The sequence below is a fragment of the Halichoerus grypus genome, chromosome 15, assembly GCF_964656455.1.
Source record: "Halichoerus grypus chromosome 15, mHalGry1.hap1.1, whole genome shotgun sequence".
Classification (NCBI taxonomy): Eukaryota; Metazoa; Chordata; class Mammalia; order Carnivora; family Phocidae; genus Halichoerus; species Halichoerus grypus.
The window spans coordinates 7,130,924-7,155,625 of record NC_135726.1 but is presented as its reverse complement, the minus strand read 5'-3'; the positions used below and the strand labels follow the sequence as shown (position 1 = coordinate 7,155,625).

General features: G+C 43.2%; 1 protein-coding gene across 1 annotated transcript; it reads left to right on the top strand.

The window, feature by feature from the left end:
- The first annotated feature begins 26 nt into the window (after positions 1 to 26).
- On the top strand, positions 27 to 22,167 carry CENPN (centromere protein N). The gene is made up of 11 exons (XM_036084978.2): positions 27 to 337; positions 4,312 to 4,492; positions 5,127 to 5,172; positions 7,560 to 7,619; positions 8,037 to 8,113; positions 14,997 to 15,173; positions 15,483 to 15,584; positions 16,855 to 16,918; positions 18,341 to 18,453; positions 21,159 to 21,285; positions 21,520 to 22,167. Exons 2-11 carry the CDS (start codon positions 4,322 to 4,324, stop codon positions 21,600 to 21,602), a joined length of 1,020 nt encoding a protein of 339 aa, XP_035940871.1. The 5' UTR covers positions 27 to 337; positions 4,312 to 4,321; the 3' UTR covers positions 21,603 to 22,167.
- The last annotated feature ends 2,535 nt before the right edge of the window (positions 22,168 to 24,702 follow it).

The following is a 24,702-nucleotide window of genomic DNA, read 5'->3' as shown; positions in this document are numbered from 1 at the left end:
AACTGCATTTAACTAATGTTCTCCGCTAACAAGAGTGGTGCGGGGACTCGGCGAGTTTCACTTCTGCCGCTCCCCCGCGCGGCCCCCTGTGCCCAGGGTACAGTCCAAAGAGAGAGCTCCGGGGGGGCGGGGCCGGAGGACGGCGGGAACTGCCATTGGTGGCTTTGAAGGCGCAGCGGGCGGGAAGAGCTGCTGAGAAGAGACATTGCTGGCGATGACGGACTGTAAGAGACTCGCGCGCGGCGTGGGATCGGGCCCTTGAATGTGGCGGGAGCCTTGAGAAAGCCACATCCCAGGCCTGTGGGGCGACTTTTCCGCGACTGCCACACGTCCCAAGGTACGGGCTTGGCGCTTGGCCTCGGGTCAGAGGTGGGGGACTACGGTTGGGGCTGGGATGAGAGAGGGCAGCGACGCTTTGGGCGTGACATCACATCCGCCCACAGTGGGGCGGGGCCTTACCCGGACGTACGTCAGCTCCGGAGCCGCCGCCAGTTATGTGACGGGCTACTGTACCGGCCCGGGCTTAGGTTGAGGCTCTGTGGGGAGTTGGGTGTTTTGATTTTTTTTTCTTTTTTTTTAGATCAGGCTTGGCTTCCGTTTTTTTTTCTGTCCATGCGCCTCTCGTGTTTTTCCTTATGCTCCAGTGGCAACTCCTCAATGTAAGAGGAGGAGATCTACAGAAAAGTTACCTAAAAGGGTTCTTTTTTGTCATGTGTTCATTCTTGAGCACATGATACATGCCAAGCCCTGTGCTACTAAGAGCCAGAAGTAAAAAGAAATTAGATAGTCACGGGGAATCAGAAGAGTTTACGCAGGGTTTACCAACCTTATTGGTGAGATTGAGTGCTCTTTCTACCACAAGTCTGTAGAGAGACATTTTGCAAACTTTACCCAGAATGAAGAATCTTCTGAGGCATTCTAAAAATGCAGGCTCTCAAAAAAAAAAAAAAAAAAAAAGTCAAGCTCTAACGCCCTGCTCGGTGCCCACCCATTCCCCAGTTCAAATCGATGGGGCCAGGGAATCTGCATTTTTACAAGGTTACCCCAAAATCCAGTGTTTTCGATGGGAGACGTTGGTTTGATATATCACTGTTGGACCCTAATTCTCCCCAGGCTGCTTATCTCCCCAGGCACACTGCTTACAGAGAGTATCTAATACTTCATTCCACATGTATTAATCATTTCCTTAAATGTAGCCATGAATAAAGCAAACATAGTTCTTACCCTAGTGGCTCAATATTGTAAAGCAATACAGTAATCAATAAGCAAGATAATTTTAGATAGTTCTATAAAGACAATAAGCAATGGAAGATGGGGAGGTACCTTTAGAATGGGTGGTCAGAATAAGTCTCCGACCAGAAGCCATCTAAGCTAAGACCTCAATTACAAGAGCCACACATGTGAATATGTGCAAGAAGAACCTTCTAGGCCGGGGGTAACTGCAGGTACAATGGCCCTTCTCTGGAAGGATCCTTCTGTACTAGAGGAGCTCAAGGCCAATGTAGCTGGAGCTCAGAAAGCCAGGGAGAGAGTGGTAGGTGATGGGGAGGGAGGCAAGAAGCAAACACAGGGCCTTGTAGACCATGGTAAGGATTTTAGTTTTGACATTAAGGGAGGTTGGTCCTGTATCTGGATAAGAAAATAAATCAGGCTCAATTTTCATGATGTTGATTCTGTTCTCATGTTCCTAATTCAGTTGTTTTTCTTCTACACAACTCCTAATAGTTTGCTTTATTTTGTTCTAACTGCTGTTTTCAGTACCTTTTTTTTTTTTTTTAAAGATTTTATTTATTTGACAGAGAGAGACACACAGCGAGAGAGGGAACACCAGCAGGGGGAGTGGGAGAGGGAGAAGCAGCCTTCCCGCGGAGCAGGGAGCCCGATGCGGGGCTCGATCCCAGGACCCCGGGATCATGACCTGAGCCGAAGGCAGACGCTTAATGACTGAGCCACCCAGGCGCCCCTGTTTTCAGTACCTTCTTAAAATCTTGTTGACTAGGGCGCCTGGGTGGCTCAGTCGTTAAGCGTCTGCCTTCAGCTCAGGTCATGATCCCAGGGTCCTGGGATCGAGTCCCACATCGGGCTCCCTGCTCTGTGGGAAGCCTGCTTCTCCCTCTCCCGCTCCCCCTGCTTGTGTTCCTGCTCTCGCTATGTCTCTCTCTGTCAAATAAATAAATAAAATCTTTAAAAAAAAATAAAATAAAATAAAATAAAATCTTGTTGACTATCAGTATCTTTTTTGGAAGTGGGCAATGGTAATAGATTATATGCAGTGTTCAACAAACACTCAAATGGTAAAAATAAGTCACAGCCTGTATTCTTGTAGAGGGGTACTTCTCTCTTTGTCCTTGCAAATCTCATAGGCGTGGTGTAAGCAGATGAGATTGACAGACTGACTTCCGCCTCTTTTCTTAAACATGGACAGCAATGTCTGTATGCTCTTCTTGCAAGATAGGCAGAGAATTTAAATTGAAATTCTGCAGCTATCCTGCTTAATCTTTGTTTAGAAAACACACTTACTTGCTTTTTATGTGCCATATTTTAAAAGGGGCCGGGGGAAGATGCCTATCAGGGTCCCCAAATGAGATCAACTGTCACCCTCAGCCCACAGCTCCCCCCCTGAGAAAAGTAATAAAAGGGCTCAGAAACCCCCTTCCCAGTGCCACAGCTGTGAGACAGCCACTAAGCCATGCTCCTGAAGATCATTGCCTTCGTTGGTTGCTGAGGGAGCCATACCAGATTTGGGGCTCAAGACCTTTTGGACAGTTGAAGAATCTCCTCTTTAGGCACCAGGCAGGAAGAGTGAGGTAGCAGCGGTCTTTTAATTGGTGACACCTTAAAGGAGAAAGAGACTGCAATCCTCTTCACCTCTATCTCTTACTGTGTCCTCTAGACTAATACATCCCGCTGTTTATTCAGTATCTCCTCTTGAAGTCCAACAATTAACCTTAAAATATACATATTCAAAATAGAATTCTTGAGCTTTCTTCTGCCCACAGCTCTAGTCTCCCCCAACTCAGATAATAGCAACTCCGTTCTTCCAGCTGCCCGGTACAAACATTGGTATCTCCTCTGATTCCTCTTTCTCTCGTACCCCACATCTAGTCCATCAGAAATCCTGTGGGCTCATTCTTAAGAGCATATCCAGCATCTGACCTCTTCCCACCACCTCTACCTCGGTCCACCCTTATCTCTTACCTGCCTTGCAGCAGCGTTCGGGCTGGCCTCCTGCTTCTGCCCCTGCCCCCAGGGCAGCAGCCAGACTGATCCACCTCTTCTCAAAACCTTCCAGTGGCCAGTTTCTGTCAGAGTAGAAGCCATAATCCTTGCAGTGACCCCCTGGGCCTCCATGTTCTCTGACCTTATTCCCTCCTCTGTGCCTTCTCACTCTCTCTCCACTCTGGCCTCACTTGAGGCATCCTTCACCCTGTTCCTTGAAAGCCCCAGGGCTTTTGCACTTGCTATTCCCTCTGCCTAGCAAGTTCTTCCACCAGCTAGCCTCATGGCTCACTCTGTTCTCCAAGTGTTGGCTCAAATGTCCCCTTCCCTATGAGGCCTGCTCACTCCACCCCCACATCATCCCCAGCCTGCTCCATTTTAACTACTGTTAGTTTCCTAGCCCTGTTCCATTCCTTCTGCAGCATTTCCCACTTTTAACACATTTTATGATTTTCCTGTTGCCTCTCTCTCCCCACTAGAATGGATGCTCCATACCACCAGGGACTTTTGTCTTTATGGTTAAAGTTGTAACTATCCCCATTGCCCACAGAAGTGCCTGGCACACACAGGTGCTCGGATTTTTTACATGAATCAGTCCATGAATGAATGATTTACTTATCATTACCATCAAGAGATCAAAATACTCTAGCCAGTCAAGGAGAGAGACCACTAATTTTTAAAACCTCCAAAGCATATTTAAATATACAGCTTAGGGGCTCCTGGTTGGCTTAGTCAGTTAAGCATCTGCCTTCGGCTCAGGTCATGATCCCAGGGTCCTGGGATCGAGTTCCATGTCTGGCTCTCTGCTCAGCGGGGAGCCTGCTTCTCCCTCTGCCTGTCGCTCCGCCTGCTTGTGCTCGCTCTCTGTCAAATAAATAAAATCTTTAAAAAACATTTTTTTAAATAAAAATAAGTATACAGCTTAAGGAGAAAATAATTAAATCCTCCTGTTGAAACACTCTTTGCAGAGTGCCTGAAAAAAGGTAAACATTTGGGTGTTTGACCTACAAATCAATATGCTGAAAAATTGAGTTAAGTTAAACTTTTGTATTTGGTTAATACTTTGTTGTACTGTTTTTGTTTTTATTAAAGTGCCAAAGAGATGGATGAAACTCTTGCTGAGTTTATCAGGAGGACCATCTTGAAAATCCCAATGACTGAAATGATGACAGTCCTCAAAGCCTGGGATTTTTTGTCTGAAAAGCAACTGCAGACTGTAAACTTCCGGCAGAGAAAGGAACCTCTTGTTCACGACTTGGTTCTGCTCTGTGAGGTAACAGTGTTCCAAATGATGAAACTTAAGCATCATACTACCCCTCTGGTTTTTTTCTTTCTTCCTTTTTTGAGTCCAAAAGAGATTTAAGGCAGCTGCTAAGCCATGAAGGAATGTGGGCTATGTATTCTTCATCCGTTAAAAAGGATAAACTATATCTTTATATACAACATTGAGAAACACTATGTAATATGCATACATGAAAATGTATGTTGTAGGACAGTGGTTCTCAACTAGGACGGTTTTGCCTAGAAATGTCTGGAGATGTTTCTTGTGGTCAGACCTGTGGGAATGCTACTGTCTTGTAGTGGGTGGAGGCCAGAATGTTCCTTAACATCCTAGGACAGCCCTCCACACACAGAATTATCCGACTAAATGTCAGTCATGCCCAGTTGGGAGATCCTGATATAGAAGAAGTTTAGAAGGATACAGCTGATTTAAGAACAGAACAAGGAGTCTGAAAGAGATGAACGAGGAATAGACTGTGGGAGGAGGGTGGGGAGTACCTGAACCAAGACACTTGGCAGGAGAACATAGACTGGACACAGTTGCTCTAAGCACCCCTAAAATGTGCTATAAATGGAGCAGAACCAAACTGTTCCACATTCACTAAATATGTGATCTTCTCTTTCAGGAGAAGCGTGCAAGTGTCCATGACGCAGCCCTTTTAGACATCATTTGTGAGTGTCGGTGCTTTGTATTTACACTTCCCAGTCCCGCTTTTTTTTTTTTACGATTTTATTTATTTATTTGAGAGTGAGCGAGCGAGAGAGCACGAGCAGGGGGAGGAACAGAGGAAGGAGCAGAGGGAGAGGGAGAAGCAGACTCCCCACTGAGCAGGGAGCCTGACGTGGGACTCGATCCTGGGACCCTGGGATCATGAGCTGAACTGAAGGCAGACGCTTAACCAACTGAGCCACCCAGGCGCCCCTAAAGACCCCAGTCCTGTTTCATCAGAGAGGCCATTTTGTATGTAAGGGCTCAGATTTCTTCAGTCTGGCAGACCTAGTTTTAGTCCCTCCTCTGTCACTTACCAGTCCCGTGTCCTTGGCCGAGTCCCATCACCTTGCTAAGCCTAGATTCCTCCTAAGTAAAACAGAGAAACCAGTAGTACCTACTTCATTGGGTGGCTTGGAGGGTTAAATAAGATAATGCTTGGAAAGCTCTTAGCGTGGTCACTGGCTACCAGAAGCACATAGTAGGTATTTGTTAGGCTTTGTTTCGTTATTAACAGAATTTGAAAATACATTTACAAGAATTTGTTCTTATTACACTGTAGCTTGTTATCTCCCCTCCCCTTCCCTTTCTTGGGGCTTTTCCCTTTGTGTCCTAGTTTTCTTCTCTGTATTTTTTTTTTAAGACATCTACTCTCCTTCTCAGGAGGCAACAGAGTCTAGGATCTAAGAACACAGGCCCCAAGGCTAGATTTCTTAGGTTCAGTTCACGGCTCTATCATTGTCTCCCTGTGAGTCCTGGGGGGAGGCCGTTGACCTCTCTGTGCCTCAGTATTATCATTTGACAAACCCGTATTATAATGATGATATCGCATAAGGTTATGATGAGGATGAAATAAGAGTCCTTGTCAAGTTCTTAGAACAAAGCCTGGTATTTACTAATTAATTATTATCAATTTATATTAACTGCTTTCAGTGACCTGGTACATAATAAAAATCAGCTTTATATTCTACTCCAACTACGAAATAGCTGAATTCATTTACGCATCTGCCTCTGGTTAAGTCTGTCTAATTTTCAGTGACTGGATTATATCTAGACCATAAAAGGTGGATCCACGTAATTCCCATTTCTCACGCGTTTGTTCAAATGTTCATTGACTACTACTATGTGGCAGGCTGTATGCTAGGTGCTGGTGGCTCAAACAGGTTGATTCATTCTCTCTTAAGAGGTCACAGTCTTATGGAGGAGACAGGTTACTTATCACACAAATGCCTTCTTGTGGACTGTATCAGGTGCCATGAAGGAGAACATAGAGGGGGTCTGTGAGAGCAGAGTGGGATCTGCCACACTGAGGGTTTAGGGAAGACTTCCTGAGGACATGAGTGGAGAGCCAAAGGATGAGTGACATTAACTAGGCATAGGGGAGAAGGGAGGTTAAGGAGCGGGAGGGCAAAGGGCACAGTCTTGGGGCAGGAGGGTTAATAGAGGAGTGGAGAGAAGGCGGGAAATGGGAGCTCAGTGATGCAGGAGGGGTCAAACCAAATGAGACATAGGTAGACAGATGATACAGAGACTTAGAGGCCACTCGAAGGATTTCAGTCTTTATTCTAAAAATAATGCAAAGCCTTCTGAAGATTATGAGCAAGAAAGAATCGGGTTCTTGTTTTTTCAAAGCTCACAGTGCAGAGACAGAGACCAGGGAGGATGGGAGAGACCTACAGGAGCCTGTTGGAGCATCCAAGCCAGAGAGGAATGTAGCCTGGATGAGATGGTAGGCGGAGGGGATGGAAAGAAGTGAGTGAGGCCAGGAAATACAAGGATTAAAGCAGACCTGACTTGCTCCTGGCTTGGTCATGGTGGAGTGAGTGGGAGGAACGCACATGGCTTCAGGGTGGTGGTAAGTGCAACAAAGGAAAGCAAAGCAGGGCGGAGGGCGGGTGAGTTTGGTCAGGGGATCGGGATAGGCCACTCAGCATAGGTGGCCTCTCAGTAGAGACCAGAATGAGGTGCACCACCAGCTAGAAGAGGACTCCCGACAAAGGGAACAGCCAGTGCCAAGGCCAGTCATGAGGAGCACAGCATCCCCGTCTGCTGGGCGAGTGCCACGTTCTGCGGAGTAGACTCACATGGAAAGAGAAGAAGTGATCGAAGTATGAGTAAATGCCAGATCTCTACTATATCACTAATTCTTCATGATTTAGTTGTCTGGAGAAAATTTAATCCATATAAAAGTTACATTTTGAATAAAAATGTGTATGACCTAATTTGTAAATTACTGTTATTTTCTCTGGTGTCATATTACATTAAATACATATTTAAAATATGTATTTATAAGCACATTACTTGGGAGTTCTAGGATATAATAGTAATAAGCTCTTCCTCCCTCTCTCAGATACTCAATTTCATCGGCACCAGAAAGTTTGGGATGTTTTTCAGATGAGTAAAGAACCAGGTAATGTTTTCCATTTTTAAAAAAATTTTTTTAGTAATCTCTATACCCACCATGGAGCTCAGACTCACAACCCCGAGATGAAGAGTCACATGCTTTTCCCACTGAGCCAGCCAGGTACCCCAGTGTTCTCCATTTTAAATTGAACATTTATATTTGATATTTTGGAAATTTTGAAATGAATAGCAATATGTTCCTCTTAAACGTCTCTTCTTTCAAATGAGTAATTTCAAAATTACTCTTTTGTGGGAAAAACGAGAAATATACTTGGTCCTGCTCTGTGTCTCAGGTACTGATTGGTGTGATTTGATCGTTGTAGCTCTTTGAAATTACACAAAATGCTTACCTTCAGAGTCTTTGCAGATGTATTTCTTGAACATTATACTCCCTTGATTTGCCTTTTTCTTTTCACTTTGACAGGTGAAGACATTGACCCTTTTGATATGGAACAATTCAAAAGTTCATTTGTGAAAATTCTTCGGAGAGCATTAAAAAATGTAAGAACAAAATTTATCTGAATTTCCATGAAATTCAATTTCAAGGCATCTGTGCAGGTTTTTTTTATTTGTATGAATTTTAATTAGTAATATTCCATACTATTCTAGGCCAGATCAAAGTCAAATCCTACTTAATTATGAAAACTTTACTCTCCCCTCACCTGTCAATTCAGAGCCAAATGCTTCTTTCTCAAGAGGAGTGCCAGGCAGTAGAACTCTCCGCAGTGATGGAAATGTTCTAGATCCACGCTGTCTGGTACACTAGCTAGTAACCACCCGCACGTGGCTACAGAGCACTTGAAATGTGCCCAGTGTGACTGAGGAACTAGAATGTTAATCTTCTGTGACTGTAGTGAATTTTAGTGCAGTAGCCCCGGTGGCAGGTGGCTCCAGGATGGGTCAGCACAGTTCTAGAGCACCCCTAGAGTCTTTAGCTGCCATTCCGCTTTGACAAGTACCACCGAGTATCTTTCTTGTTTTCCTTTTGAGAGAGAGAGAGCGAGGGGAGGGGCAGAGGGAGAGGGAGAGAGGGAATCTTAAGCAGGCTCCACACCCAGCACAGAGCCCAGTGCAGGGCTCGATCTCACAACCTGAGACATGACGTGAGCTGAGATCAAGAGTCAGCTGCTTAACTGAATGAGCCACCCAGGCACCCCACCACCAAATATCTTATTGTAGGTTCTGACATTCATTTTTTTAGCAACCTCCCTTACTTCATTCTCTTCCCACCCTGGTCTGCCTTAGTCCTCCTTGCATAGCAAGACATTCCCAAAAACCTGTCACAGTCACCGTTCTCTGGTTGTCCTCTCCAGAATACTAGTGTTTCCTCTCCTTACACAAATTCCCCCACCTGGTCTTTCCGTCTCCTCATCTCACCCCCTGTGACTTCTGCCATACTTCTACCTGAGTGTATTCTCTCATCTCCTTTCTCACAGCACCCCTTCTGTGTCAGGTTGGAATCTGTTCCCTGCATCCTCGTAAGGCCCCTGCTTTGCTGCTCTCTGTTCTATTTCACGCTCGTAGTCTCTTCTCTACTGCTTATAAACATGCTCAGGTCTCAGTGGAAGGACATCCACTCCCCATGCTCATCCTCAAGCTCTATCCTTTCTACCACAACACTCTTGGAGGGAAATATTCTTTTCTTGCTCCTGATATGTCCATTGGCACAATGGTGCTGGCCCCCCTTCACCATCCCCTTCACCCTTCTCTGGCAGGAGCACTGACTTAGCCTGAATAAGAGCAGTGGTGCCCACAGGGACACCTATCCTGCTCTGTTCCTCCAGGGCCGGCTCTGCCCATGCAAGGGAGGCTACCCAGAGTCGTTCTGCCAGTGACCATGTGGGCAACTCTGCCTGACTCTGGATTTTTTATCTGGAGGGCCACTTGCCTGCAGATATGAGCCAGTCATCAGTTTCTTAGTAATATGTGTTGGCCTCTGCCTACCACCTCTTTTTCCCTTGTTTCTCAGCTGGTCCAGAAGGACAGGAAGGAGGGGTGGTATTTATTGACCCCCTCAAAAAGCTTTTGAAAAAGACCCTTTGAAAGGGTAATCCATCCTTGCCAGCTTCATGCTTAAGGCTCTTGCATTCAGGCTACTGCTCTCACCTCCATATTGAAACTGAGTTTTTGAAAAGCAGTGGTTCTCATGTGATCCCCAGACCAGCAGCATCAACATCAGCTGGGAACATATTAGACAGGCAAATACTTGGGCTCCCTCAGACACAGTAAGGGTAGGCCACAACCCTCCAGGTGATGCTAATGCCCGGTCAAGTGTGAGAACCTCCCTGTTCAGGGGCACCAGTGATACCACAAAATCCCACAGCTGGTTCTCTGTCACCAGTAATGCCGATTGCAAACACCTGTGTGTGCCAGGCCCTGGGCTAAGCCCTTGCCAGTCACTAACTCACTGTACCCTCCTGGTGAGGCAAGGTGGGTCCCACAGTGGTTAACGTCAGAGCCAGGGTCAAAACCCAGGCAGGTGGCTTTGAGCTCGTGCTCTTCACATCTACACAGGCTCTCGCGGCTCAGCCTCTGCCATGTGCCAGACGCACAACATCCATTTCTCGTGCTCAGGAAGGTCACGCTGTCAGAGAATTAGCAGTCCGACCCTCTTGATCCTGAATCTCTGTCTTCCCCTGGTTGTCTTCTGCCCATCCTAAACTGGTCTTCATTGTCTGCATGGCTAACTCCTTTCCTTTCCTTCTGCCCTTTGCTGGAGCGTCCCCCAAAGTTCTGCACTCAGCCCTCCCCCTGGTGAGTTTCGGCTACGGGAACCTACTTTAGCGGGAGAGAGGAGGGAAGTAGAGACAGAGTCGTTCACCACTTCCCTTTCGGAAGCAAATGAGTCGGCCCAACACCATTTGTTGACTAGTTTAGCTTTTTCTACTGGTTTATCAACATTGGATTCTTCAGATTCGTTCATGCTTTTAGAGTCTGTGTTTTACTCTTGAGCTGTTTCTCCTCGTGCACTCCTGGATCCACTGCCTGCCTCTCGGGCATTAACCACCTCTACTCCACACTCCAGCCAAACTGAACCAGTCTTTGAGTTCTTGAACTTGCCATAGGCTGTTCCCTCTCCTTGGAACATCCTCCGCCACCTGGCCTTTGCACAGCTCATTCCTCCCTGTCCTTCTGCCTCCACTTATCTAGTGCTCCCTCCGAGAGTCTCCCTGACCACCCCCCCACACCATGGCAGTTCCCCAGTCACCATACTCCTCCCACTTCCTGCTTTAATTGTCAGTCTTCCTCCTGACCCATAGTCTCCCTGAGAAGAAACCCACCATCCTGCTCCCCTCTGACACGAGCAAGGGCTGAATAGATGCTGGGGATGAATGGACTGGGCACATTCTTTGCAAACTCCTCATTCCTTTAATTGCTGTAGTTTGTAAAATATTTTAATAACCATTAAGGCAAGGCAAAGCTGTCCCTACTCCCAATTACTCTTCTTTACCCCAGTTACTATTCTTCCTGATGAATCTTAGAATCATTTTATCAGGTTTACAAAACAAAATGAAATCTTCATCATTTTGAGTGGGGGTCCACTTTAATCTATAAATCAGTTCAAGGGTAATTGTGAGCCAAGAGAAGGTATGTGTCTCCTTTTTGGGTTGTTTTGGGTTTTTTTTCTCTTTTGTGAATAAGCACTCTTTGCTCCTGTTCCTAAGTTGTTATCTTTTATTATATTATTTGAAAAATATTCTTACCATGAAATTATACACTTTTTGGAGATTAAAGGAGAGTCCCATCTGAACTGTGGGTATGGCATGTGCACCTGCTTTTCTTTAAACAAAGAGCCTCACTGGCACAGAATCCCGAGCCACCTATCCATAAATGGGGATATATGGTGTGGACCCTTCTGGAAGCAGCCTTTTTATGAAGCCGAACATGACTGGCTAACTCCTCTTGAGAAACGCTCACAACCATGTTCCCTCCCTGTTCACCCCACACCAGACGCCGAGGGAGAGCTGTTCTCAGCTGCACTTCAGAGCTTGTCTGCGTCTTTCCCTTTCAGTGCCCTCTTCCCCTGTGACAGTCTCTCTTGCCCTTCTCTCCTCCGGGAACTTCTGTTGTCTGAACCCCACGCCTCCCGCCCAACCGTTCTAGGAGAAGAGTGAAATGCTCCCATATCCTCCTACATCAGTGGCCTCGTATTTCAGTTGTGAGATTTCCTCTTTTATCACCGCTGTGTTCCAGAAGCTTTTGCCTCCTGAATGAATTTCAGGCAGACTAGTGGGAAAAGCTGGGAGGAGAGAGGAGCTTTTTTCATCAGTCACATCTTCCTGCTTGAAAGGCCGGCAGACGCCCACCACCCTATGTCTTCTCTGTCTCTCCTGCTCTGAGCTGGCCCACATGTGCTAACCCCATTTCTCAATTGACCAAGGACTCCCAGCTCGACTTCACTTTCCTCATAACTAGCAGCTGGATAACCTCACTTTCCCAAAGGCTGATGATGGTGCCACGTAGAGTCTCCTGGACTAAAAAGTGACTTGCCTGCTGATATAGGACGGGTCTTAACCTTTCTGTGCCAAGGACCCCTTTTGCTGTTAGTGAAACTTATGGGCCACTTCTTAGAAGATTATTTTTAAATGCTATAATAAAATACATAAAATTATAAGGAAAACCAACTATGTTGAAATACCATCATTAAGGTATTAAAATACTAAGTTGTGCTACATCATGTGCTTCTTTAGTAACACAGTAAATAATCTCACAGTAGGTCTAAAAACAACTAGTTTCAAAGTAGTGGTGGGTGTAAATGATATTTTTGAGGCAGGTGCAACAATTGTAACGTGTTAAGAAAATATTTGGGATTTCTACACAACAAAGTAACAGGTCCTAACAGTCTACCGTTTCGTTGCCTACCTTCACAATTGAAGGAGATGCTCAATTTCAGTTAGTTCATAGACCCCTGAATTCTAACCAGGGGCTTCAGGTTAAGAACTTCCTGCCCCTGAACCAATTGGGTAGAGAAGCTGGTATGAGAGGGAGCTGAGAGCCTAACTGGGGAGTGATGGGAGGGGCCTGTGCTACAGGGGATCCGATCCAGAGCCTTTGAGAGAGTGTGTGTGTCTCTGTATGCAAGAGAGAGAAAGAGAGAGAGAGATTAACTGTATATCTTACCAGGCAAAACTATTCAAAATACAATGTTCTTCGAAAACTCACAATGAAAGAAAAGACAAACTGAAAAATATGTTTCAATTGTAAAAAGATAGTACATTTACTCTCCTTTTTATACCCATGTATCATGTAGTATAATAATGATAGTCTGTACTAAATATATGAATATAGTTAAATATGTAGCAATTCTATGTGTTGTAAGCTTCATTTGATTCCCATGCTAAACTTGTTTGTGATATGTTCAGTAGCTTGTGGGTTGTGGCCAGTTATAACCAGTTTCTGGCCAGAGTACCCTGGCTAGCAGGATAGTCCCAGGTTAGCCAAACCACTTAGGACCCTTGGCTGGATTAGTGTCCCAGTTAAGCTTGAACAGTATTTATCTGAGCTATCCTCAATGAAAAATGCTTTCTCCTGGCTACTGAAGGATGATGTCTATTAAGGCAGTTTCTTGGGAAAATAGTACAGGTCTGCATTTGGGCCCTACCTCTTCAGGTATCTGAATATCATCTTTACTGGAAGAAAGTGAGACAGAACATCTGAAAGCCACGTAGGCCCAGATTATACTGGCTCTGTGAATATCCTTTTCTCTTAGTCCATTGATTTTTCTTTAACCTTTTTTGGATCATAGACCCTTACGAAAATGTTGTTAAGTGACACAGCACCTCTCTCAGGAACGGGTACACTTACACATGTGTGCCCAACTCTGCATCCAATATAGGGAGGACACAGAGCTCTTTAAGCTTCTCCATGAGGCTTTACTTCAGTTATCCTCATTCTGGGCTAGAGAGATTACCTGAATATGTTGACTGCAAGCAATTTTCTCCCTCTGGTAAAAATGTGCCCTCCATCTCCTGCATTCAATCTCAATTTTACAGGCTTTGCTTTTGTAATGTGACACAAAGAGGCTATTCAGAATCAGACCCTGCCCTCTTCCATTCAAGCCAGCAAAGGTCCACTGAGCGCCTGTTGGGGCCAAGTGCTGTGCTGCTCCCTTGGGAAGGTCAGACAGCTCCGTGGACTCCACACACTCCACACAGTTTGCACCCCAGACCGGGGAGGGTTCCTTGTCTCATACACCGAGGGCATATGGGAAAGCAGCCAGATAAAGAGTGGGCAGAGTCGGAATAATGGTCTTCTTTGCTAATGCCAGCAGCCACATTACAGCCTGCTTTTTCTGGAGTAGGATACAATGGGGAGGAAGCACAGAGATGTGAGCAAGCCAAGTACACCTGTCTTGGATGCCTCCTGTCCGGGATCTGACCTCCCGGGGGAAGCTGAATCGAGGGGGACCTAAGAATCTAGGAACAGGGGCGCCTCGGTGGCTCAGTCGTTAAGCGTCTGCACTCGGCTCAGGTCATGATCCCAGGGTCCTGGGATTGAGCCCCACATCGGGATCCCTGCTCCACAAGAAGCCTGCTTCTCCCTCTCCCACTCCCCCTGCTTGTGTTCCCTCTCTCGCTGTGTCTCTCTCTGTCAAATAAATAAATAAAATCTTAAAAAAAAAAAAAAGAATCTAGGAACAGCCTATTAAATTCCAAACCAACTGGCAATTACATTTAGAAGTTGAGAAAGATCTGTGTTTTATCCATGAAATGGAAATGAAATAGAATTTTCTATATTCTTGCCACATAATTTTACTTTAGAGTAATTGTTAGCATCTGAGCTAAATGCATATGAGCATTAGGATTAATATATTTGAGTCCATTACTACATAGAAATCTTACTGTTAAACTTTATAGTGCATACTAGGTCTATGCTCGATGCTGAAAATGCCTCATTATTTAACAGGTATGTCATTTGTTAGGCTGCCTTATTTCATAAATTCTTACATGTCAGGGAACAGTGTTTTAGAGACAAGCCCAAGAAATTGTTGAAAAATTGTGGTACCTTGCTTGTAGGATTTAAAATTTGTTTTCCTTTCAAAAGAATTTGCAAGGCATAAATGTCGTTCCAAAGCAACCACAAAATCTTTTCCCCAAGATCCCCCAAACACTGTAATGAAAAGTAGAAAAGACTGCTGGATCTCAGCCCGTGTGCAAGGTTAGTGACATCCTTCACCCTTAAAGAGCACTTGCTGGTGCCACAGATTTGTTTTTAATGTGACTTTTTTTTTTTTTTTTTAAGTACTCTCTACACGCAGTGTGGTGCTTGAACTCCCGACCCTAAGATCAAGAGTAACGTGTTCCATGGACTGAGCCAGCCAGGCGCCCTAGTGCCACAGATTTTAATTAGGAAACTTAACTCTTTTTTTTTTTCTTTTTTTAAGGTGACGGTCAGCTTCAGAGATGCTGAGGAGAATTCAGTATGGATTCGAATTGCCTGGGGAACACAGTATAGAAAGCCAAACCAGTACAAACCTGTTTATGTGGTGTATTACTCCCAGACTCCCTACGTCTTCACTTCCTGCTGCCAGCTGAAGAGCAATATACCCCTTCTGGGTCAGGTAGGGAACCAATTACTATAAGCTATATTTTTATTACTCTTAATCTTAGAGGTCTGCCTAGGGTTAAACTGCTCAATAAGCATTTTATATAAAATGCCACATGTAATTCTTGATTTCCTAAAATAAGGAGCAGAAAGTGTTCTACAAGTGGAAGCATGGCACAAGCATTGGTTTGGAGCTCTCTGTTATTGTCTTTTCATCTAGAAGTAATGTGTGCCTAATGCAAAAATTCAACCAATATTATAGATATTATAAATATTGGGCGATAAACACGGTAATCCTAATAGTCTTGCTAATTTTCACTTCCAGGCACTGACAATTGCTAGCAATCACCATAAGATTGTGAAAATGGACCTCAGAAGCCGGTATCTGGACTCGCTGAAGGCTATTGTTTTTAAACAGTATAATCAGGTGAGCCCATCAGTGACTCTCTTTCAAGTTACATCTCCGTTTTCTCCTTCACACTTGACTTAGAAGTGTCTGAGCAGGTGGGAAAGTCCACCTCGAACAGAAGGAGATCATTTCAGATATTACTGAAGTGGAGAAAGCTTTCAGTTAGTTAACATGAAAGGAAACCACAGTGCCTCACTATCCTCTTGTTACAATTGCAATTTGTTTTATACTGTTCAGCAGTCATTAGAGTTTATGTTACAGATCCCAGTTTCCAAATCATCTATTCCAATTAGAATTTATTTTAGCTCTAGAGTAACTTGACACTGTCTTTCGAAGCTAATTATTCTATTATGCAAGAGAGAAGTAGAATTCATTTTTGTCCCATTAGTCAAGCAGGTGATACGGGAGTTAGAAGGAAAGGAGAAAGCGTTGTTTTATTATTAAGTCCCACAGTTTGTTTGTTAAAATTATTTGAATGCATTGTTTCCTTTAATGATAAGAAGGGATCTGGCCTTACTCACAGACTCAGGGTTATTTTTTCCTCTGCATGGCAACAGTGTGCTCATATGTTCAGACTCCTGAGGTGGGTTGTTAATGCTCTGTGTATATCTTTGAGCCCTTAGATACATTATACTTAATGTATTTTCATCTGTTCTAAGTAGAAAGAAGTGATGGCTCCCTACAAGTCACTCTTTAAGGAAAAAAATCTAACGTTGTTAGTTAGATTAGTTAGTTAGAGGCCCTCTTACCCACCACCTTCCACCTGTCTTGCTATGACAACTGCATCCCTAGGATAATTCACACTGTCAAACACTTAATTATAAAAACATCGGCTGCAAAGGGAAAAAGGATTGATTGAGAGACTCACTTCAGTAGGAAAGTGATTTTTCCAAAAGGAGCGTCAGCGAGTATTTTACAGTGATGAAGACATAGCTATAAAGCTGAAGTATCACATTGCAGATCCTGCCTGGGATTCCTTTAGCTTTTGCACTCACCGGCCATGCTTCATCCAGATCCATTTTTATGCTAACAAAGTACAGAGCTCCTCATTCAAAACAGACATGTTGCTGGCCCAGCAGTCTCTGCCAGTCTCCTGCTCTGGGGGAAATGCTTAACTCAGCCTGGATGTGGCCTCAAATCTCTTTTTGTTGAAAAAAATAAATAAATAAAGATAAGATTTGATACACTGTTATGTACTAAAACCATTTACTATTTATATTTCAAGATGTTAAAATTAGGAGAAGATTCACTTTTTTTCTTTCTTTCCTTCTTTTTTTTTTTTTTTTAGAACTTTGAAACCCACAACACCGCTATGCCTCTGCAGGAAAGAACCCTGGAGCTGGATATACACAGTATGTGTGTTTTAAAATAAAACCGAAATTTGGAAGCACATCATTCCTTTTTAAATTTCTGTCACTCGGTAAAACATTTAATCACTAGGAGCCGGATTCAGAACTATCTACTGCTTTCAGAAAAATTGAAAATTAACTTTCTCTTGAAAAGAGAAACTAAGGGGCATGTGGGTGGCTCAGTCAGTTAAGCATCTGCCTTCGGCTGAGGTCATGATCTCAGGGTCCTGGGATCGAGCCCCATATCGGGCTCTCTGCTCGGCGGGGAGCCTGCTTCTCCCTCTTCCTCTGCCTGCTCCCACTCATGCTCGCTCTCTCACTCTCTCTCAAATAAAATCTTCTAAAAAAAATTTTTTTAAGGGAAACTAAGCTACCAAAGGTTCCTTTTATAATTTGCTAGAACATCAAGTAGTAACACTTAAAAACAAAAATTAACTAATAGTCAAACATTTCTGTGTGCCAAGCACCACACTCAGATGCTTATAGTGTCACTTCCTTCATCTTTGTAGTAGTCCCCTGAACAATCCCTATTCATCAGGCAGCTGGGTTTCAGAAGGGTTACACAGCGAGGAATCGCCAAAGCCAGGCATGAAATCCAAATGTGTCGAGTCTGGAGCCCCAGCTCCGAGTGTGTGCTGGATAAACTGCTTCTTGCATAATCAGAGTTGTGACTATGTTGCTACTCACAGATAGCAGGAGTGTCTCCCTGGAAACCCAGGAGAGTAAAAAACTACTATAGTGGACCAGAAAGTTGAGAAGAGTGGTGGGGTACAATCTAGATTTCTAGAAATGAACATTTTCCTATCTCTCGGCAGTGATTTGGCAATCCAATGAAATGGTACAGCAATTATGAACAAACATTTTTATGACTTTCCAATGGCATAAGAACTGCCATTGATTTCACATTAAGTAAAGAAAGCAGAATACAAAATTGTGTGTATTTTATAATTCCAGTTTCTATTCAGATCTTTCTATTCATTAAGAAAAAGGCAAGACAGGGGCACCTTAAGTGGCTGCCTTCGGCTCAGGTCATGATCCCAGGGTCCTGGGATCGAGCCCCACATCGGTGTCCCTGCTCAGCGGGAAGCCTGCTTCTCCCCCTCCCACTTCCCCTGCTTGTGTTCCCTCTCTCACTGTGTCTCTCTCTGTCAAATAAGTAGATAAAAAAAAAAAAAAAGAAATATATTAAAATGTTAACAGTGCTTTCTCTGCCTTGGTAGAATTATGGGGGATTTTTATTTTATTTACCAGCCTGCACTTTACAACTTTCCTATAACAAGGAATTATTGCAATGAAGAGAAGAAGCAGTAAACATAATTTTTAAGTGACGCAAGCAAGTTGAAAGGTTAGGAATGAAAGGAAGATACTTTATGGGTGAAATATATTTCTAATAATCTGTTTTCTTTTGAAATCTTCCATATATAGTGGATTCGCGGATCATTCATGAAAACAGAATAGAAAAAGAGAGAGTCCAGAGAGTGACTCAAGAAGCTTTTGGAGACTATCCTCAACCAAGACTAGAATTCGCACAATACAAGGTGGGACATTGCTATAAACATGAATTACAAGGTATCCAGACGTTTTTAAAAGAACAGAAACTTTAGGGGTGCCTGGGTGGCTCAGTCGGTTAAGCGTCTGCCTTCGGCTCAGGTCATGATCCAGGGTCCTGGGATCGAGCCCCGCATCGGGCTCCCTGCTCGGCAGGAAGCCTGCTTCTCCCTCTCGCACTCCCCCTGCTTGTGTTCCCTCTCTCGCTGTGTCTCTCTCTGTCAAATAAATAAATTTAAAAAAATAAAAAATAAATAAATAAAAGAACAGAAACTTTAAGTGGAAAACAGTTATAAGAAACTTTCTTTTCCTTTATCACTTTTTTCTTTTTTTAATTCCTTTTCTAATTATTGAATAGAGTTGACACACGATGTTACAGCAGTTTTGGACGTACAGCAATTCTATACATCACTCAGTGCTCACCACCATAAGCGTAGTCAGTGTCACTTTAATTTTGTATGATGAATTTATGAGTTAGAATAGACTTCTTTATCATATTTATTAAGTGCCTCTGTTAGCAAAGGAGACTTAGAAATTATGACTTTGCCTTTTTATTTCCTCTTACATATTAATTTAGTTATACGGAACTGGCCTCAATCTGTATTTTTGAGGGGAGAAAATTGTAGGCTATACCTTTCTAGCCCATCCACACCTGGAGCAACACTTACATGTAGTCGGTGCTCATAAATACTTGTTGAATAAAAGAGTGAATGAATGAGTAAGTCATGACATAGCCCAGTTGGCAGCACAGGAGAAAAACCAGTAGCCTCGTTAATACTGCAAACCTAGCTCATTCCAGAAGCATGCCACTGCCCATCAGGAAGGCCAGCTTGGGGGCAAGTCCACTGCCCCCATTAGAAGAATTCAAGGTTTATATCATGATTGCCCTAATCTAATACTTGCGCTCATACTCCTAACACCCTCCTCCCCTCTAGTAAAATCCTTTCTGCTTAGCACCCCCTGCAGCCACGGGCGATGCTTTAAATCCGCCATTGATCTGATCACTCAGGCCCAACACCTGTTTCCTTTGATTTGTTTTTTAGTGGGAAAAGCTGATTAATATCTTTCATTTTGGGCTCCCTACATGGCAGTTTTAACCCAGTTACTTTGAACAGCCCATACTCTAAGACACTGGTTCCCGAATGTGGTCTCTGGCCCCGCTATATCAGCATCAATTGAGAATGGGTAAGAAATGCCCCACCGTGGTCCTACTGGATCAGGGACTCTGGAGGTGGGGCCCAACCATCTGTTCCTACAAGCCCTCTGGCTGATTCTGCCCACTAAAGAGAACCACTGATGGGGAATAAGTAAGACTCCACAAATCTCCCTGTATATACAGTTTAGAATATGTTTAAGTCAAGGTACACATTGCTTCATACCTTCAATTAATTTTCCCTACCTTTTCTGTTTTGAAAAATGTCAAACCTTCAGAACACTTGCAAGGATATTACAATGAACAGCCATCTCCCCTTTGCTTCAATTCACCAATTGTTAACATTTTGCCACATTTACTTTCTTTTTGTTGATTTATTCTGAACCATTTGAGGCAGTCGCAGACATTACTCACCCTCTAAATATTTCAGCATACGTCTCTTAATTTTAAGAGTCAGTTTAAGTTTAAAAAAAATTGAAATTAGAATCTAAGACTCAGGTACCTATTGAAGCAGCAGTACTTGGATATTTGATGGTATTAAAGGATTGGTAGATTGTTACTAATTTTTTTAGGTGTGGTAAGGTTATGGGGGTGAACTTTTTAAAAAAGAGTCCTTCTTAGGTCGTTTTTAGATACATACTGAAATATTCACAGTTGGAATAGTATGGTGTCTTGGATTTACTTCAGAATAATGCAGTGACAGTGGTCAGCAAGGAACAGGGAGTTGGGGTCGTCGATGAAACAAGACTAACCGTGAATTGATAATGGTTTCAGCTGGGGGATGTGCAAACGGGCAATCATTATACTGTGCTCCTTACTTTTGTGTACTTTTGAAATCTTCCATAATAAGGTAAAAAGAAATTGTGATAGTGACTCAAAAGACATGACATTTTTATATCAAAAGGACCAATTACAACAGATAGTGCTAATTTGCCATTAAGAATGCAAACAGGATGTGATGAGCACTGGGTGTTATGCGCAACTGATAAATTGTTGAACAGTACATCTGAAACTAAGTGTGTACTATATTTGGCTAATTTAATTTTAAAAAAAGGGAATGCAAACTAGGGGGCGCCTGAGTGGCTCAGTCGGTGAGGTGTCTGCCTTTGGCTCAGGGTCCTGTGATCAAGCCCCACGTGCACCTGGTGTGCGTCAGGCTCCCTGCTCAGTGGGAAGTCTGCTTCTCCCTCGTCCTTTACCCCTCCCCCCATTCATGTTTGCACACTCTCTCAAATAAATGAATAAAATCTTTTTTTTTTTTAAAGGGAATGCAAACTAAACGCCCAGGTAAAGGTCACCAGAAGGTTGAACTCACCTCCCAGGTCCCTGTGTGTCAGGCACCAAGGTGTTTTGTGTGTGATATCGTTTGACACACTGGTTGCCCTCTACATTTGCAGTTAGCAAATTAAATGTCTCGCACCCCCCCCTTAATCCCTGTATTTCTTGATGACAAGAATTAATGAAATGCAAACCTGATTTCAGTATAGTTTACCATTCCAGCTGATTTATTTAGTAATTATTTGTAAATGTATTTGTTGACAGCTTGAAACGAAATTCAAAAGTGACTTCAATGGAGACATCTTGGCGGAGAGAAAAGAGCCCCTCCGGTGCCTAATAAAGTTCTCCAGCCCACATCTCCTGGAAGCATTGAAAGCCTTAGCACCAGCTGGTAAGTAGTCAGCTTATCTTACAGCGGGAAGAATTAACAACACACTACATTCGGGTAGTATGTATCCTCTCTTTTTACTGGCTAATCACCTCTGAGCTTTCTCCTGGCTCAGGTCCGCTATCCCCTCATACCCTATTTTGCATGTTCTGCTTCTGCACCTCATGGGGGTCCATGATCCACCCTCGAATCTCAGCCATTGTTAAACTGACTCATTTTCTTTCCTTTTAATTTCAGGTATTGCAGATGCACCACTTTCTCCATTGCTTACTTGCATACCCAAGAAGGGAATGAATTACTTTAAAATTAGAGATAAATAAGATGTATGTGGTTTTGGAAGCACAGCATCTCTTTGACTGTTGCCTATGCATTTCATTCAACAGCTAGCCGGATAGCTTCTGTTTATGAACTTGTGTTTTAGAAATTAATTATTGATATTGACAGTTCAGAAACATTCAGTATAATTGTTGGAACTGATTGTTTCCTCCTCCACTGTGTACCCCTCTCCCCCATATCCTGCAAAGCGTAGCAATTGTGGGCCTTTAAAAAGTGACATGTCCTTTTTCTCACTCATTTCCTCCATCCTGGAGAGATCAGGTTCTAATTGCTTGTTTCCAAGGATTTTGTCTGAAGCCTTGGATCCTGGAAAGAAGCAGCAAGAAACTATCCTCAACTCAAAACTTTCTAGGAAAATCATAAAATTGGTCCATTCAAAGGGTAGAGTTGTGTCCATGATGTGATTGTGGGGGGTAGCACATCAGATGATTCAGTAATATAAAGTAATAGTTTCATTGTAAATATGATACTTGTCATAATCTGTTTTATCATACATGCAGACTCACCATACTATACTGATTCATGAATAAAGATTGAAAAACTGGTATATCAGTTACTTTTGATGGAAATTTTTCAGTGATCATCACTAAATAGCATGTACTTTCTTAATAACATTTCAAAATATAGTCCCTATTTTGTTCCACACAGGATTTGGGATATAAAAACATATATTACAATGATGATGAAAAAAAGGTGAGGCACTCTGGGCAAATAGGAAAGCAAACAAAAAGCAAGAAGGACAGAATAAAGCCAGAGATAAAATAGCCATGTAACAACATACAGGTGCCTCCAGCTGCTAGAAGGTTGAACAATTAGAATGAAGTCAGCCAGTGGTCAAAGCAGAGACGAAGACACCAATTTGTGAATGAAGATATCTAAAAACTGGTACATTGGTTACTTTTGATGAAAATCAAAAACAGGCTTAATATACGGATATGTAAATACCATCAGAGAAGCAGGGTGAACAATGCTTTATAATGTAATGGTAATGTCTACAGATTACAGATACGTGAAATATATGTTTTTAGATGTAATTAGCAAATGGCATAGACACTTCCATTATCTCACAGAGAGGCCCTGAGTCTGCAGGGGCTCAATAATGCTAATTTCCTTGAAGACATAGACGTGGTATCGAGCATCTGTCCCTCTGTGCGCACATGTGGTAGGCACTTTTGCTCGGTGCCTGAATGCCTCTGTTAGGTCTGCACAGAGGCCCTGCAGGTTCCCAGATGGATTCTAACAGGCTCACAGCCCTCCTGGGTGCTTGGCAGTGATGTGCAATCGGAGCCTGAGCAAGGAAGACACTAATCATATTATCCAGCCTATAGTGGAATCACTTGAGGCTGTACCCTATGGCCCTCCCAGACAGAGGCACCTACTTAAGGAAATGAGAGTACATGGAACTCTATCTCTTTTGTACTTGATGTTCAGTCAGCCCTCAGTTCTTCTTTAGGAGGAATTATTCTTTAAATAGGTATAATTTGGTGTATTCCATGGAGGAGGTGAGTTCAATTTCTTCCTATATCACTGTCTTGAACTGGAACTTCTATTACGTACTTGATGATCCAGAGACATACTGCATTCAGATGCAGTCTTGGGAACAGATGGATCAATAAGTGCAGACCCAAGGACCTCTACGGCCAAAGGAATTTATTGTACATTAGGTAGGGTCTCCAAAAATGAATAGCTAACATTATGGAGTACCTACTATGTCGGTGCTAAGTATTTTATGTGCATTATCGTATTTTCACAACAATCCTATAACACAGGCAGCATTACTAGTCTAATTCTACTCCAGTGAATACCAAAGCTTAGGCTTACGCTAGTAGGTGGCTGAGCCCACATTGACCCCAGGCAGTCAGATTCCAGAGCCTGTACTCTTACCGTACCAAAAGAAACAATAGCCTGTAGATGCTATCCCCCACACACATAGCTGTAGGGTTTGTTCGTTTGTCCCACAGTACTTTTAAAATCAGAATTAGCTTCTGTGATGGGCAGAATAATGCCCCCTACTCAAAGATGTCCACATCCTAACCCCTGGAATCTGTAAATACATGACCTTACAAGGCAAAGGGACTTTGCAAAGGGGAGATTATTCTGGACTTCCTGAATGGAGCCATTGTAATCACAATGATCTTCAAAAGTGGAACAGGGAAAAAAAAAAAGTGGAACAGGAATAGGAGAGAGCAGAGGGAGAAGAAGTCCGTGATGGGATGGAGACTCAACTCACCATAACTGACTTTGAGAAACTGGAAAAGGCAAGTAAGCAAGATTCTTCTATAGAGCCTCCAGAAGAAATGCAGCCCTGCCCACACTTTTATCTTAGCCTAGTACTTGTGTCAGACCTCTGACACAATCTGTGTTGTTTTAAGCCAAGATTGCGGTAACTTGTAACTGCAGCAATAGAAAACTAGTACAGCTGCTGATATATAAGTTGGAAGTTTTCACATAAAAACCTTGAAAAATAAATCTAATGATACCTTAGATGAGTAGCAGCTGCCCCCCTTTAAACAAAGGGTAGATTTTCCATTTCACTACAGTCCTCACTTCTCCCTTTTGTCTACACCTGGCCTCCTCTCCTCATTTACTTGGTCTAGCTAGTCCTTCTAAGTACTTAGGTTTTGGAACCCTGCCCTGAGTCATACTGTCCCCTAAATAGTAATCGGATTTCAGCAGTTAAGAGACAGGCAAAAACAAGGCAAAACAAAAAAGATACAGGCAAGTAAATCCAGCCTCCCTTAAAATGATTAACACAATCATAGCAACTCATTCATTTGTACAATGCGACCTAGGGTAGTTTCTTCTCTGCAAAATGAGGGAAAACTTATAGTATGTACCCGCTACACTTGTTTTGAGGACAAAATGAGATAGGAAATGAAAAGTGCTTTCCCCAATGTCTAGCACTTGGTAAGCCCTCAATAAACAATAGATGTAATTAACATACTATTGCCTCTCCTGCCATTGAATATTTGGGTTGTTTCTAATCTTTGGGGAAATAAAGTTCCTGAACGTACTGCTTTTTGTTCTATCCAATTATTGCCCAAGGTTAAGTTTTGTGGGAAGATGAATGCATTAGTGGGACCA